We start from the raw sequence: 16,681 nt of genomic DNA, 5'->3' as shown, positions 1-16,681 counted from the left end.
TCCAAGACCCAACAGCAGTTTTTGTATCCAATACTGGAGTACTGTGTGATGAGGGCAATCCATTTGCACCTGTGCCATGTGTTGCTGTACCTGGACAGCCCACAGGAGTCCCTGTGGCAGGCGGCCATCAGGTTCATCTATGAGCCACGAGCCTGGGCTTCCCCTACCCCAACCTACCCCATCCTGCCCCACCTGGCTCTGCCCCGCCCTGCCCAACCCAACCCCTCCCTGCCGCACCCAGCTCCACCCAACCCTGGCCTGCCACACCAAACCCCACTCCTCCCTTCCCTACCTCACCTTGTCCCACCCCATCCCAGCCCCACTCCGGCCCATCCCAGGCCTGCCCTACCATGCCCCACTCTGCCTCCCCCAGCTGTGCCCTGCCCTGTCAAACCCTGTCCCACCCTGCCCTGCTCCGCCCTGCTCCGCCCAAGCCTGTTCCTCCTCACCCCGCCGCAGCTCGGCCCCGGCCCCGGCTGCTGCCCCGGCAGCGCCATCCGTGCCCGGCGCCGTGGAGCCCCGCCTGGCCTCGGCGCTGCTGCCGCCCTCTGGCAGCCGTGCCCTTGGGCGGCAGCGTGCGGCAAGGGCCCGGCCCGAGCCCTGCCGGGGCCAGGAGGCCGTGTGGCCACAGGGCTGGCAGCGCTGCTGGGCTGGCAGGGAGCTGTGCCGCTGGCGCCCTGACAGGCTCTGTGTTCTCAGGGATGGCCGGGCGGCACCTCAGGGGCTGCAAGCGACAGCTCCGCCACATCTGTCAGGGTGAGTGAGGCCAGCGGGCTGCCAGCCCCGGCTGCCGGGGGCAGCTGCAATCCCTGCCCCGCTGCCCATGGCTCTGCTCCCTGTGCGCAGCAGGGCTGCCGTGGCCACAGCACACGCTCCCATTTCAGGCCCACGTGGGGCAATAGTGTCCGCTAGCTTCGGGCTCATCCCCTTGCTCCCTGCTCCCTTCTGGCCATGGCCAGAGCCGGCTGGCATGGCCCTGCCTCGGGGGTCTCCTCGGCTCCCCAAAGATCCGGGATCTGACCGTGCCTCTGTTCCTCTCTCTCACAGCCCTTGAAGACAAGGCAGAGGATATCAGCCCTGCCACCAGAAGCCTGGCTCTCAAAACAGTCTTTGTCCTCTGGCCTGTGAAGAGAGCTCCGGGCTCCATCTTGCAGAAGCTGAGAGATCAACTTCACAGGGCCCGCAAAAAACGGCCTTGTCCCTGGGGCCAGAGCTGGCTGTGCTGCTGGAGCTCTGAGGAGAGCTGATTTGAGAGGCTCTCTGTCTGCTGGGGCCTTCTGAGCCGGGGGGGATTCTTCTTTTCTTTAAGATTGTTTTATTCCTTCTTTTTCTTTGTTCTTTAGGATATAAATGTAGAATGTGTTCTAATACCCAGACTCCCAGGAGCTCTCTTTGGTGCCCAGGGTCCACAGGGCACAGGGGAAGAGGGGAAAAGGGGTCCTTGTGCCAAGCGAGCAGCCCTGGTTTGTGGAGTGGGGAAGGAGAAATGGCCAGAAGCCCCTTGGCCTTGGGTGGTTCTGCTGAAGCCTTTGTGCTGGCGACAGAGCGGCCAGGCAGGGACCGGAGCTGCAGGGATCCCTGCTGGACTGGTGCCTGGAGATGGCCACAAGCCCTCCTGCCCAACCAGGAAGGGCCATGTGTGTCCTCCTGCCCGTGTCTTGCTGGCTGCATTGCTGACGCCTCTGAGGTGCCTCTCGATGCGGCTCCTCTGGAGCTCCCTCGGGCCTGCGCCGCTGCCGGGCAGCTTGGCCGGGCTGGGGGAGATCCTGAGGGGACGATGGGGCACTGGGAGGCCATGAAGGGATGAGGTGCTGCGGAGGCCCTGACGGGACAAGGAGCTGGGAAGGCACGAGGGCCCTGTGGGAGGGAGTGGCTGGCAGGAGGCTCCAAAGGGACAGGAGGCCCCTGAGGGGCCGGGCTGCTGGGAAGCCCTGAGGAATTGGGTGTCAGCCTTGTTCCTGACAGCCGGGCGCTTCCCCAGAGAGGCTCCCACGCCTGGGGCAGAAGCCCTGGTGGCTGGGCCTCAGCAGGAGGGTGGGGACCCCCCGAGGTGTCCAGACTGGCCTGGCTGGGGACAAGGAGGGCAAGGGGGCCCTGCCGGGGCACGGTCACTGCTTGCTGCCAGGGCAGTGGGCAGAGCAGGGCTGGCGGCCAGCCCAGGCCCCCGTGGCTGCCCAGGCCATGGTGCTGAGGATGAGGCCCTGCTGACACAGAGCTCTGGGCCCACAGAGCTTCTGCCTCTGTGGCCAGGGCGGCGATGTCTCCTCAAGCAGGGCTGCTGAGTCGCTGCTGCCAAAGCGGCTCTGGACGCCACAGAAACAGCACCAGAGCGCGCACAGGAACAGCAGCAGCCCCAACGCCGGCACCTGCTCCAGGAGGCGTCTGCACCAGCCGCCATTCCAAAGGGGCCATACTCTGGACACTATTGCGTGTGATTTAGTAAAAGGCTTCAACGCACCCGGCCACAATGGCTTTCCCTTGGCTTGCCAGCCTCACGGCAATGCTTGGCAGCTGCCGCTGCAGCCTGTGCCCCTGACTGACTACAGTGACTGTGCTTGAGGGCAGACTCGCCTTCCACTGGCAGGCGTCCCAAGGCAGCGGCATTGATGCAATCATGAGAGGGAAATGAGGCTGCACAGAAGCTGCCGTCCCTCTCCTTTTTGCAGGCACCTTAAAAACACCCACATGAGCTTCTAGAGCAAATCCTGGACTGGTCTGGAACAAAGGAAGCAGCAGCAGGCGCTGAAGAAAGGCAGGCACTTGTGGCCAACATTCAGGTCTGAAGGGAAAAACTTTGGTGTCTGCTGAGGACATGGCTCGCTTCACAAGCTCAGGCCTTGCTGCTGGACGATCCTGCTTTGCTCTTGCTGGAGCCCATTCCCTACCAATGCAGGGGCTTCCATCGTTCCCGGATCAAGTCTGGTGGACCTGTGGGCAACAAGTCTGTCCCGAGTGCATCTGAGAGCAGAAAAGAGCAGGACATGGCTGCTTCCAGCACTTGTCTTGGCCGTCCTTCAGGGGGCTGGCAGCATCATCAGAGACACAAAAAAGCTTCTCCTGCCAGAGTTATCCCTATCCTCTGCACTTCCCCAGGTGTCTGTCTTGATGTTCACCGGGGACCTCCCTGTTTGTGGCCGTCCTTTGCCATGCTCAGCAGGCAGCCAGTTGTGTTTGCATGTGAGCTGCCACAGGAAGACACACAGTAAGTGGAGCGTTGAATAGCAGAGGCTGGGCCAATTCTTTCTCTTTCCGAGTGCAAGAAAGACAGAAAAGCACACGGAAACATGACAGTGTTTTGGTGGTCTCTTTCTCCTGTGAAATTCTGTAGCTACTGGTCTTTCTGTGCTACTGCTAATCCCTTCCTTGAAAAGATCATTCCAGGACGGAGCAACATCATCTGACACGTACCAAGTGTTGCCACCAGTTGCTCCAGGTGCTCCTACCAAGAGCCCCTGTAGGATGGAGCCCAGGCCCCAGTGCACAAAGTCGGCTTTGGCTGCCCTCTGGCAGAGAAGCCCTCTGGCAGAGAAGCCCTCTGGAGGCACAGGTCCCTGGGGCAGGAGATGGGCACCAGCGCTGCCAGGGGCTCAGGGGGACTCTGCTTTGGCGGGGACTCTGCCACACCTGCTGATATCAGGGCTCCCTGGGCCCCAGGGCTCAGAGCAGCATTTGTGTCCTGGCACACACATTCCTTGTCTCTGTCACACGGTCACACTTATCACCAGTGTCACTGAGTCCTGTTCAGACGATGTCTTTGCCTTTCAGAGTCACTTTGCATTGGCATGTGGGGCACTGATATGTAATACATTGTTTCCAAAATTTCTGCCGGACCCCTGTGGAACCAAACCCCCACCCCTCTGTTCACCTATCAGGGGTGCAGATATAGGTGCTGTTGGGGAAAGGATTGTTATAAATACATATTATAATATTGGCTTTTTGCAAATATTAAGATGGATTCTATATGTATATTAGAGTAACTTTGCTATAAAAATATAGGAGTTTTTCTGTACCTTGACATAGTAGAGAAATAGGTGATATAGGATGCTTGTGTTAAACTGCCTGCTTGGTTGGGATAACATTCAATGAACATATGATGGAGACCCCTGCTGCTGACATGCCAATTATCAGCACCCTCTGTCTATAGAAAAATGGACCAAAGGCCAAACAGGAGGTGATAATAGGGGGGGACTAAAACCACAGCCATGAAATGCACATGCTCTGAAAAGGTGGATCTGAGGAGGAGCCATGCTAAACAATTCTTGGAACATGTAAACTAGTTTGGGGAAAAGTTTAAATATGCATGATTGGTTATGACTCTGCAGTAGACTGATGCAATCGAAAGGGTATGGAAAGGACATCTCTGAAATAGCAGGTGTGCTCTGGGCTGAATGCCAAGCATCTGGATGAAAAAACTTGGCTATAGTCTCTTTGTCTCTTATTGTCCTTTATTCAACTTTTAAATTTTTACTGGAGACTGAACCTCATTTTTCACAGTGGGGATGTGTAAAATGGGGCTTGGGGTGCTCAAATGCCTCAAGAAAGCAACAAAAAAACCCAAGCACCACATTCCCCTCATGCCTGGGCTGCTGGTCCAGCAGCTCAAGTAGAAGAGTCCTCCAGGAGCTCAGGGAAGCAGCAGCCCTCGTGCTGAGGCACAGCCTGTGGAGAAAGGGGTCAGTGGCCCAAATGTGTGCTCTGGAAATCAGAGCTGGGTTCCTAAATCCCATTGGAAGTGTCTGTAAAAGACCTGTGGTGGCTGAGGGATGTACGTGGGAAGGGTTTGGCAGCCTGGAAGTGGACTTGTTGGTGCTCTGAGCTCTGTTGTGTCTGGGAGCCTGTTCCTTTGCCCTTGCCCAAGGGCAGAGTGTTGGTGAGGGCTGGAGTTGGAGGCTGAGTCTGCCCCGAGAGCCGGTACCGTGGGGCTGCAGGTGCTCCTGCCAGCGTGGGCTTGTCTGAGCCGGGCCTTGTGCCTCTTTCAGGAGCTTGGATGGGAGTTGAGCCAAGGAGGGCCTCTCCAACAGCCCCTGGAATGCTGGGCTTTGGGCCCTGGCAGCCATCACAAAGGCCGTGGAACCTTGTGGGTATGACCCTGGCAAGTGTCACAAAGGCCATGGAATGCTGGGGGTTGGATCCTGGCAACAATCAACAGCTCCTGGCTATTGGGGTTTGGACCCTGGAGCTGTCAACAGCTCGTGAACTTTGGGGCTTGGACCTTGCAAAGGCCAACGGCACTTTGATTGTGTGCTATTGACCCTGCAAAGGCCAAGAACCTTTGGAAATTGGTGTTTGCATCCTGCAAAGGCCAAGGGCCTTTGGATATCTGGGTGTAGACCCTGCAAAGGCCAAGGGCCTTTGGTCGCTGCTGTTTCCTCACTGCTGGTGCCAAGGGGCAGATGGAGACCCGGAGGGTGAGTGACAAAGCCACTGCTCTCCTTGTGCCAAGCCCAGCAGCGACCTGGGTGGGCCTGGGCTGTGCCTCGGGGAACAGTTCCCTTTGGGATCTGCAAGGGATTAACTGTTGGCTGTTCCAGAGCTGGCAGCAGCTGGGGTGCTTGCCCTGGGAACAGGCCTGGGAGGGAATGGGGGGCTCCTGGCTATCCCAGAGCGCAGCCACATCTCCTCCACTCTCCTTGTCCCACTGGAGGCCGTGGGCACAAACAAGGGAGCAGCTTTTCATTGCCTTCCCCTCACCCAAATTACAGCGCAGCCTCAGCGCTTCCCAGAGTCAAGAATGAGTTTCTCCCTGACATCTCCAAAATGATCCCCAGTAGCCCAGAGGAGGTCACAAGGATGATAGGAAGATGCTGCAAGGGCTGGAGCACCTGTGCCAAGGGAAAAGGATGCAAGAGTTGGGGTTGTCCTGGCTAGAGAAGGTTCCAGGGTGACCTTAGAGTCCCTTCCAATGCATGAAAGGGCTGCAAGAGAGCTGGAGAGAGACTTAAGCCAGGGGCCTGCAGGGACAAGACAAGGCTTCCCAGCCAGACATGGCAAGGATGGATGGGATATTGGGAGGGGATTCTGCCCTCTGAGGGTGCTGAGGCCCTGGCACAGGTTGCCCAGAGAAGCTGTGGCTGCCCCTGGATCCCTGGCAATGTTCATGGCCAGGTTGGATTGGGCTCTGGGCAGCTCCCCTTCTGGTGTTCTTAGAAGTGATCAGACACCTTGCAGCATGTTGGTTTGCACTGCTGTCAAACTCCTGGGCTGAAAATATTGCCAAGAAGCGGAGGAGGAGCTCAGCTGGAAGTGCTGTGCTCTGGGACAGGCTGGGAAGCACTTAGAGGCAACTGCCTGAGGGGCAGCCATGCAGTCTGAGTGTGCTCTTGCCTGTGCACTTGCAGGGAGCTCGAGGGCTTTCTCACCAGGGATGTTCCTCCAGAGCCCCTCAGGTGAGTAAACTGTGCTGAGCTGGCTGGCCTTTTGAAACTGGTTCTCCATGAATGGACACCGGTTCTTGTGGGATCAGAGGAGGCATCTCAGTGCTACTTTGGAACAGGAACAGAATACCTGACTAACAGCTGGATGTGGCCTTTCAGGTGCTGGTAGACGGCGGTGACAGCATGGCCAATTCCATCATCTGCACCGACAATCCTGGGAACATCCTCTCAACTCTGACATCCACTGATGAACAGCATCCCTTTGAACTGGCTCGGGAAGCTACAGAGAATTGTGAGCGCATGTGGCAACAGTTTGATCAAGTAGAGGAGAGAACCCAGAGGATCAGAAGCCAATACCAGCTCATAGACTCTCTGTTAGCAGAAATCAGAAGGTGAGCATTTCCTCCTCCTCCTCCTCCTCCTGCATTCCAGAGGCAATCTGCTTCCAGGTCTGGGAGGTCAGAGGTGTCCTGGGTGAAGAAATCACCTGCCTACCATGTGTAGGCCTCAGTGTGGCTCTCGAGCATTGTCCTGTCTGGGTTTTTCATGCTCTACTGGGACTCCCAAGGCTGTCTGGGAGATGCAGAGCCACGTTGGAATAGAAGACTCCTTCTTTTCGCCGTGCTGCTTCCTTGAATTCTGTTCTTTGCATGCCCCTGCCCAGCCACTGCTTGTCACTGAAGGAAGGCAAAATCCTGCCTACCTTTCCCTTTGCCTCTGGAGGTTTCCTTGGGAGGGAAAGAGCAAGGTCTTCCTTAGCCCACTGCCCCCAGCTCCATCCTGGAGTGCTTAAAATGGCATTGCTGACTCTACAGGCCTCTTGCTTCTTCTGACTGGGCCTTGTCTCTGCAGTGACTGTGCAAAGTTTGAGAAGTCCAAGGAAATGCTGCTGCAATGCACTGGAACCCCGGAGACAGGAGCCTTTTGTCTGCAGCAGCAGAACACCAAGCAGCAGAAGGAAGCGTCAGCCCAGGCAGAAGAGGCAGAGCAGCAGGACTGGATGGAGGTTGGTTTTGGAAATGAGATGGTTTTCCCTTGAAAACTCGTCTTGCCCCTTCTTGTACAGTGGAGGACTTGGCTGCACTCGAGGGAGAAGGGCCATCCTTGCAGAGGCAGCTGGAAGTCAAGAGGCAGACTTTGGAGGAATTGCAGCTTCAGAGGGATGTGCTGGAGCAAGGGAGGGATGATGGTAGCAGGGCTCTGAACACCTTATTGCTAGGCAGCACCTGTGGCAGTGGGAGTTGTGGCAGCCAGATCAGCCACATGCTCTTTCTGGCACTAGAAGACAGGCACACTGCTGTGCACACCTGGCTCAAGAGGGCACACGCATTTCTTAGCCAGGGATATGCAAGTTCATCAGCAAAGTGTAGCATGCTTCTGCAAAATGTGTTGCTTTGGGCAGCCACAGAGCCTCTAAAAGAGGGAAGGGAGCTGGGGAAACTTTGAGGCCAGAGCACAGGTGCTCCTTGTCCTCTGGCTGCCTGTGAGGTGGCACTGGCTGGCTCTGCACAGGACTCCTGAGGAAGGGCTCCAGCTGTACCTTGTCCCACTTGCAGGTTTCCCAGGAGCAAGAGTCATCGAGCTGGTGTCTGGAGCAGCTGAGCCAGGAATCCTCTGGCCAAGGGCATGAAGTGGCCCAGGCGTGGCGAGAGGAGGAGCTGCTGGCCCAGAAGGCTGACCTTGAGGGCCGACTGGCAGCCACCGAGTGGCTCCGACAAGACCTTGCCAGGCAGCTGGAGGAGACCAGGTAAAGGCAGGGAGTTGAAACTTTTCAGATGATTTTACATTCAGTGTACACAATAAGGAAGTCTCAAGGAAAAAAAAAAAAAAAAGCCACCATGTGAGGGTCATTTTTCTGGCACCAAAACCAGCAAAGCTCTCGTGAGCATTGGGCTCCTGTTTGTGCCACCGAGCACACTCCTGTGGGATGTCAAAAGCAATCCAGCCAGCCCTGAACTGAGGAGTAGTTGAACCATGCAGATGCTGAGTGAAACCACAAGTTTCTCTTGGGTTTGCTTCCTCCTTCTGGGCATTGAACATCCCTCCTTCCTTTCCGAGTCACTTGACATGATCCTGACCTTCAGACCAGGAGGCTTCATCTTCAGCATTCCAGGCTCTTACCTTGGCACATTGGGAGTAGCACGCTGCCATTCAGGGTGAAGCCAGAGACTCCTGCTGACCATCTTGAGGCATTTCTGCTTCCAAGCACACCCTTGAGAAGTGTGGGACAGGATGTAGAGCTGGTCAGAGAGCAGCAGGGAAAGCTCTCTGGAATTCTCAACAGCCTCTGGACATTCTTGCTGATTGTTGATGGGCACCCAGCTGCCAAACCTGCCAAGGTCCCTTTGGATGGTCCCTCTCACTGTGCAAGGAAGGACAAGTCCCTTGGGCTACTGCCTGCTTGTTCAGCAACACTCAAATAAAGGCAGCAAGTCTACTCCTGGACCTTGCAAGAGTTGAAACTGCAGTCTCTGCATTCAGGTAGTTGCAATTTGGACCAAAGGCTGTTCTGATTATTTACAAGTGCTGCCATGACCATGAGATTTTACTGTATCTGCAAAGTAGTTCTGAAGCCTCGTTAAATACTGGGTGTCTGGAAGATGATGTACCTTTATGTCCATTATCAAGAGCATTAAAAAGTCAGGAGTCAGCCAGGACAAGAGTCTGTTCTGTCCCCCTGCAGAGCAGCTTGGAAGTGCTGATGAGAGAAGGGCTGTGAGCAGGGGCTGAGCTTTTGCTTGTTGCTCCAGCCTGTTTGGGCACAGCTACCCAGAGTCATAGGTCAGGAGCAGCAAGTGAAGGTTTGGCTGTTGAGGCCAAGTTGGGCTGGGCTGTCTGTGCTAGGGCAGGCCATAAGGAAGGCCTGGGCAGTCCCTCAGAGGCCCTGCTCTGCTCTGGAAATGGCCCAGATGTGCCTTCTCTGGACGAGTTTCCAGCGGAGCCATTTTCCATCCTCAGGCGTGGGGATCTTGAGCCACGTCGTCCTGGAATAACCGGCTGTGGGTGTCTGGAGCAAGCAACTCATGTCTGTCCATCTTTGCAACTTGTAGGTCAGCAAAGGAGAGCCTGCAATCCAGGCTGTTTGCTGCTCAGCTGCAGATGGCTCAGCTGCAGATGACCTGGAAGTGTGTGGAGGCAGAGCTGCAAGGGGAGCTGCAGGGAGCTCGCAGAGAAGCCCAGGCAGCGCAGAGGAGGCACAAGGAAGAGCTACAAGGCCTCAAAGAGGAAATGCATCTCCTCCTTGAGCAGAGGGAGGCTCTACAAAAGCAGGTGAGTGAAAGAGCAGTGGCTCTGCAGTCATGCAGTGAGGGGTCTGTGGCCTTCTTGCTTTTCCATGGCAGAGCAGCAGCTGCTGGGGTGAGCCCTGGGGCTGTCTCGTGCTCTGGGGGCTCCATGGCAGCTGCTCTGAAGGACACTCAGTGCTCTGCTGAATGTCAGCTGCTGCTCTGGACAGCTGGGCTAGTCCTCTGTGCTGCTGGCCAGCAAGCAGCAGCATGGATTCCTGCTGGCCTCTTCTTGCTAGCCTTGCTTTGGCAGGTGCTTTCTCAGGTGCCCTTGCGGGTGGGCCACTTAGAGACTGAAACAAGTTGCCCATATCCTTTGTGCATCTGGTGCTCTCAGGACAGGGAGGAGTGGAAAGTTGTCCTTTACCTTTGCTCACAGCCTGTGCTGTGGCTGAGTGTGAGAAGCTGTGGCTGTAGCCTCTGACTGCTTTGTTCTGTTTGACTGGAGGTGGCAGAGTTGACATCTCAGCTGGCAGCCTCCCGAGAGTGCCAGGAAAGGACTGCGCAGAGAGCCCAGCAAGATGGGAGGGAGGCCCAGGAAGAGTCCAGGCAGAAGCTGTTGGAGATTGAGCAGATCCAGAAGATGCTGGAGGAGGCAAAACATCAGAACAAGGAGCTTCAAATGCATCTGGACTATCTGGAGAGGGGATGGATTCAATGTGAAGAAATGGCAGAGCAAAATTCAGACTTGCAGGCTTCCGTCAATGCCCTAGAGAGGGAAAAGGCCAGGTAAATGAAAGCCTGTGAGACTCTGCATTGTGGTGAATGGATTCCCTCTTTGCCATCATTGCACCTGCCAGGGGCTCTGGCAGCAGTTCCTAAGTGGCAGATTCTGAACTCTCCATGTAGACACTTCTCATTGTCTGGATGTTGAGTTTCATTTTCTTTCCTTTAAAGCCTTCCGATAGAGTTTTTCTGAAGATAAAGGCTTTGGGGGTAGCCCTTTCCCTCTAGGGGTCATTGTGTTGTTAGGTGGATGTGTTGACACTGCCCGAGGTGCACTGTAAGGAAGGAGCTGCATACATCCATCAGCTCCACCTTGGGGCCTGTAACTTGAAGCCTTTGGGGTCTGGATCAGCCTGGCATCTGATGCTTTTTCTGGGCAGAACCATCTTAAGGCCCTGAGTGCTGCTCTAGGCCAGCTTGGCCTTGGAGGCAGCCCAGAAACAAGAATGTCTCTGTTGCATGGTTCCTCATCAAATGTCCCCCACTGCCTGCAGGGGGTCAAGCAGGGTCCCTGCCACCCTACACAGTCACAGGCATTTCTGACTGTGCAAAGAATGCAAGAAACAGGACCAAGCTATGGGGGGCTCCTGAAGCCAATCAAGTCCTGCCAGGCTTCAGTGCCACAGGATTCTTCCTCCAAGAAGAAGACAAAGCAAAGGCAGGGCACTCCTGCTCTCCTGGAGCCTTCTGCATCTTCCATCAGGTTGTGCTGTAAGCCTCAGTTGCCCCTTTGGCCTTTGTTTCTCCAGCTGAAAGTAGGATGGGTGCTGGTAAATCTTTGGGAACTTGCCAGAGATGCCCTGGCTCTAGGGTGCTGCTCCTCCTCCTACCTGGATGTGTAAGATGGGGGAAGGAAATGTCTCTTCCATGCTGACCAAACCTCCCTGCTTTGGAGCCTGGTTAGTCAGAAGAAAATTGTTCCTCTCCCCTAATGTCTTCATTGCAAGACTTTGTTAGGTTTGTATTCACATTCCCATCTCAAGAAGAAGGTAGGGCATGGAGGCAGGAACTCGCTGTTCCTTCTGGGACAAAAGCAGAGCAGGCACATGCTGGGCTGGGACTGCAGAGGGAACAAACAGCCAAGTTGTTGAGAGAAACCTCATCAGGCAGAGCAGTTTTTCCCTGAGGTGGTGCAAGTCCTGAGAGTTGCTAAAATGTGCTATCCTTTAGTAATGAGTTGCTTGCTTCCCTTCTAGGCTGATTCTGTCTCTGGAGGAAAAGAATGTGTGCCTCAGAATGCTGGAAGAACAGAACCTGGCACTGAACAATCAGGTGTCTCAGTGTCAATCTGCTCTTCAGCAGGCCAAACAGCTCTCCTCAAACCGCGCTGGACAACTGCGGGAGCTCAACACACAGGTAAGCTGTGCAGTGGCATCCTCTTCTCCAGGGACACACAACAGCACCTTTGCCTTGGAGGCCCCAACCTCTTTCCCCTGCCAGCAGCATCCACAGCTGCCGTGTTCTGCCCAGGGCTGCTGCTGCACCCTGAGGCTGAGCCTGGATCTGGTGTCTGCTGCAGAAGTTTTCCCCCCCCATCCTCTCCTGGGTCCCAGCAGGCAATTTGGGAGGAGAAGCAGCAGCAGACTCCTCTGGAGCTTCTCTGTCCCTCTGTTGGCAGTGTTGTCCCAGACAGAGTTGGTGCCTGTGCCAGGCACTGAGCAATGTGGGGACACAGAGGTGGCTGTGGCAGGCTGGGCAGGACACTTCCAGCACAGCCAGTTCAGCCGCTGTTCAGAGCTGCAGCCCAAGGATGCCCATTGCCTCCCTTTCCCTGTTTTCTCTCCATTTGCCTCCATTGCAATCTTTCCTTCTGTGCCTTCTGGTTTTGGCTTGAAGTAATTTCTTCTTTGTGGCTCTCCCTGCGGCCCACTCTGCTGCCTCAGGAGCAGCCCTGTCCCTGAGGCTCTGTGCATCCATCTTCCAGATCCGGGCCCTGCAGGACGCAGTGCTGCAGATGGAGGCTTCCCAGGCAACTCAACAGAAGCAGCTGCTGAAGGAGCTGGAGGAGTCTCGAGCAGGAGAACGCTCTTTGAGGGACTCTGTGCACGTGCTGCAGGCTGAGGTGTCTGAGCTGCGTGTGAGGCTCCAGAGCTCTGATGACAAAGCTCTTGCCTTGGCCATACAGTGTGAGGCTGTGGAGCTGGAGCTGAGGAAGGCACAGGCTCAGAGAGACAACCTCAGAGCCCGCAACCTGGAGCTGCAGAAGGAGTGGGAGGAAATTGAGCAAGGTACAGCTTCTCCTCTGCCACTCACTGCCCCATGCTGTCTCACCAGCTAAGGAGCTGTAGCTGGATGCCTCAGCTCCATTCCCCCAAACTCCAGGCCCTACCAGAGCCTCCAGGCTATTGGCCTCTCTGGAGCAGGGCTGCACAGGCATCCCCTGTGCTTTGTCTCTCTTGAGTTGCTCACTCTGCACAAGGCCAAGAACAAACACACTCTCCTATCCCTCTGAACCCTTGCCCCTTTCATTCCTGCCTTTTTCTGTGCCTGGAAGTTTCCTTCATTTCTGTCAGCTTTGGAGCCTTTGTGGGCTTAGGCCTGGCAACCACAGGCGGGTAGAGAAGACAGTGCTCTTGTCTCTGCAGGATGCACATCAGTTTGCTTTGCTTTTCCCCTTCCCATTTTCCCTTTCCTTTGCCCTCCCCTGCTGCAGATTGCGTGCAGGCAGAAGCCAAGCACATCTGTCACCAAATTGCCCTGGAGAAAGAGGCCACTGAAAGGCAGGAAGCGGCTGTGGCTCTTCGACAGGAGGTGGCATCTCTGAGGAGAAAATTGGAAAAGCTGGAGAAGGAAAGGATTTGCTGGTGAGATTGGCAGTTGGTTCTAAGGTGGAGCTTCCTCAGCACACGACACCTGTTCCTGCCCCTCTTCTTCCAGTAGATCAAAGTTGTCCCCTTCAGGCCAATTCCTAATTATCTCCAAGACCCAACAGCAATTTGTGTATCCAATACTGGAGTACTGTGTGATGAGGGCAATCCATTTGCACCTGTGCCATGTGTTGCTGTACCTGGACAGCCCACAGGAGTCCCTGTGGCTGGCAGCCATCAGGTTCATCTAGGAGCCACGAGCCTGGGCTTCCCCTGCCCCAGCCTGCCCCGCCCTGCCCAACCCAACCCCTCCCTGCCGCACCCAGCTCCACCCAACGCTGGCCTGCCACACCAAACCCCACTCCTCCCTTCCCTACCCCACCTTGTCCCACCCCATCCCAGCCCCACTCCGGCCCATCCCAGGCCTGCCCTACCATGCCCCGCTCTGCCTCCCCCAGCCGTGCCCTGCCCTGTCAAACCCTGTCCCACCCTGCCCTGCTCCGCCCTGCTCCGCCCAAGCCTGTTCCTCCTCACCCCGCCGCAGCTCGGCCCCCGCCCCGGCCCCGGCTGCTGCCCCGGCAGCGCCATCCGTGCCCGGCGCCGTGGAGCCCCGCCTGGCCTCGGCGCTGCTGCCGCCCTCTGGCAGCCGTGCCCTTGGGCGGCAGCGTGCGGCAAGGGCCCGGCCCGAGCCCTGCCGGGGCCAGGAGGCCGTGTGGCCACAGGGCTGGCAGCGCTGCTGGGCTGGCAGGGAGCTGTGCCGCTGGCGCCCTGACAGGCTCTGTGTTCTCAGGGATGGCCGGGCGGCACCTCAGGGGCTGCAAGCGACAGCTCCGCCACATCTGTCAGGGTGAGTGAGGCCAGCGGGCTGCCAGCCCCGGCTGCCGGGAGCAGCTGCAATCCCTGCCCCGCTGCCCATGGCTCTGCTCCCTGTGCGCAGCAGGGCTGCCGTGGCTACAGCACACGCTCCCATTTCAGGCCCACGTGGGGCAATAGTGTCCGCTAGCTTCGGGCTCATCCCCTTGCTCCCTGCTCCCTCCTGGCCATGGCCAGAGCCGGCTGGCATGGCCCTGCCTCGGGGGTCTCCTCGGCTCCCCAAAGATCCGGGATCTGACCGTGCCTCTGTTCCTCTCTCTCACAGCCCTTGAAGACAAGGCAGAGGATATCAGCCCTGCCATCAGAAGCCTGGCTCTCAAAACAGCCTTTGTCCTCTGGGCTGTGGAGAGAGCTCCGGGCTCCATCTTGCAGAAGCTGCAAGATCAACGTCGCAGGGCCCGCAAGAAACGGCCTTGTCCCTGGGGCCAGAGCTGGCTGTGCTGCTGGAGCTCTGAGGAGAGCTGATTTGAGAGGCTCTCTGTCTGCTGGGGCCTTCTGAGCTGGGGGGATTTTTCTTTTCTTTAAGATTGTTTTATTCCTTCTTTTTCGTTGTTCTTTAGGATATAAATATAGAATGTGTTCTAATAGCCAGACTCCCAGGAGCTCTCTTTGGTGCCCAGGGTCAACAGGGCACGGGGGAAGAGGGGAAAAGGGGTCCTTGTGCCAAGCGAGCAGCCCTGGTGTGTGGAGTGGGGAAGGAGAAATGGCCAGAAGCCCCTTGGCCTTGGGTGGTTCTGCTGAAGCCTTTGTGCTGGTGACAGAGCGGCCGGGCAGGGGCCGGAGCTGCAGGGGTCCCTGCTGGACCGGTGCCTGGAGATGGCCACAAGCCCTCCTGCCCAGCCAGGAAGGGCCATGTGTGTCCTCCTGCCCGTGTCTTGCTGGCTGCATTGCTGACACCTCTGAGGTGCCTCTCGATGCGGCTCCTCTGGAGCTCCCTCGGGCCTGCGCCGCTGCCGGGCAGCTTGGCCGGGCTGGGGGAGATCCTGAGGGGACGATGGGGCACTGGGAGGCCGTGAAGGGATGAGGTGCTGCGGAGGCCCTGACGGGACAAGGAGCTGGGAAGGCACGAGGGCCCTGTGGGAGGGAGTGGCTGGCAGGAGGCTCCAAAGGGACAGGAGGCCCCTGAGGGGCCGGGCCGCTGGGAAGCCCTGAGGAATTGGGTGTCAGCCTTGTTCCTGACAGCTGGGCGCTTCCCCAGAGAGGCTCCCACGCCTGGGGCAGAAGCCCTGGTGGCTGGGCCTCAGCAGGAGGGTGGGGACCCCCCGAGGTGTCCAGACTGGCCTGGCTGGGGACAAGGAGGGCAAGGGGGCCCTGCCGGGGCACGGTCACTGCTTGCTGCCAGGGCAGTGGGCAGAGCAGGGCTGGCGGCCAGCCCAGGCCCCCGCGGCTGCCCAGGCCATGGTGCTGAGGATGAGGCCCTGCTGACACAGAGCTCTGGGCCCACAGAGCTTCTGCCTCTGTGGCCAGGGCGGCGATGTCTCCTCAAGCAGGGCTTCTGAGTCGCTGCTGCCAAAGCGGCTCTGGACGCCACAGAAACAGCACCAGAGCGCACACAGGAACAGCAGCACCCCCAACGCCGGCACCTGCTCCAGGAGGCGTCTGCACCAGCCGCCATTCCAAAGGGGCCATACTCTGGGCACTATTGCGTGTGATTTAGCAAAAGGCTTCAACGCACCCGGCCACAATGGATTTCCCTTGGCTTGCCAGCCTCACGGCAATGCTTGGCAGCTGCTGCTGCAGCCTGTGCCCCTGACTACAGTGACTGTGCTTGAGGGCAGACTCGCCTTCCACTGGCAGGCGTCCCAAGGCAGCGGCATTGATGCCATCATGAGAGGGAAATGAGGCTGCACAGAAGCTGCCGTCCCTCTCCTTTTTGCAGGCACCTTAAAAACACCCGCATGAACTTCTAGAGCAAATCTTGGACTGGTCTGGAACAAAGGAAGCAGCAGCAGGCGCTGAAGAAAGGCAGGCACTTGTGGCCAACATTCAGGTCTGAAGGGAAAAACTTTGGTGTCTGCTGAGGACATGGCTCGCTTCACAAGCTCAGGCTTTGCTGCTGGAAGATCCTGCTTTGCTCTTGCTGGAGCCCGTTCCCTACCAATGCAGGGGCTTCCATCGTTCCCGGATCAAGTCTGGTGGACCTGTGGGCAACAAGTCTGTCCCGAGTGCATCTGACAGCAGAAAAGAGCAGGACATGGCTGCTTCCAGCACTTGTCTTGGCCGTCCTTCAGGGGGCTGGCAGCATCATCAGAGACACAGAACAGCTTCTCCTGCCAGAGTTATCCCTATCCTCTGCACTTCCCCAGGTGTCTGTCTTGATGTTCACCAGGGACCTCCCTGTTTGTGGCCGTCCTTTGCCATGCTCAGCAGGCAGCCAGTTGTGTTTGCATGTGAGCTGCCACAGGAAGACACACAGTAAGTGGAGCATTGAATAGCAGAGGCTGGGCCAATTCTTTCTCTTTCTGAGTGCAAGAAAGACAGAAAAGCACACGGAAACATGACAGTGTTTTGGTGGAGTCTCTTTCTCCTGTGAAATTCTGTAGCTACTGGTCTTTCTGTGTACTGCTAATCCCTTCCTTGAAAAGATCATTCCAGGATGGAGCAACATCATCTGACA

At 57.1% G+C, this 16,681-nt stretch overlaps 1 protein-coding gene across 1 annotated transcript in view; it reads left to right on the top strand.

The window, feature by feature from the left end:
* Positions 1–16,681, top strand: part of LOC139604306 (centrosome-associated protein CEP250-like) — a 42,071-nt gene that overhangs the window by 12,911 nt on the left and 12,479 nt on the right. The window contains exons 8-15 of the mRNA XM_071455431.1: positions 6,534–6,766; positions 7,227–7,380; positions 7,931–8,121; positions 9,425–9,644; positions 10,107–10,387; positions 11,581–11,740; positions 12,309–12,612; positions 13,038–13,135. Coding sequence (XP_071311532.1) covers positions 6,534–6,766; positions 7,227–7,380; positions 7,931–8,121; positions 9,425–9,644; positions 10,107–10,387; positions 11,581–11,740; positions 12,309–12,612; positions 13,038–13,135 — 1,641 coding nt within the window. The remainder of the gene's footprint in view (positions 1–6,533; positions 6,767–7,226; positions 7,381–7,930; positions 8,122–9,424; positions 9,645–10,106; positions 10,388–11,580; positions 11,741–12,308; positions 12,613–13,037; positions 13,136–16,681) is intronic.

This window comes from Agelaius tricolor, unplaced genomic scaffold, assembly GCF_023055355.1.
Source record: "Agelaius tricolor isolate 1412-34295 unplaced genomic scaffold, bAgeTri1.0.p SCAF_49, whole genome shotgun sequence".
Lineage (NCBI taxonomy): Eukaryota > Metazoa > Chordata > Aves > Passeriformes > Icteridae > Agelaius > Agelaius tricolor.
This window is presented reverse-complemented; position numbering and strand designations above follow the sequence as displayed.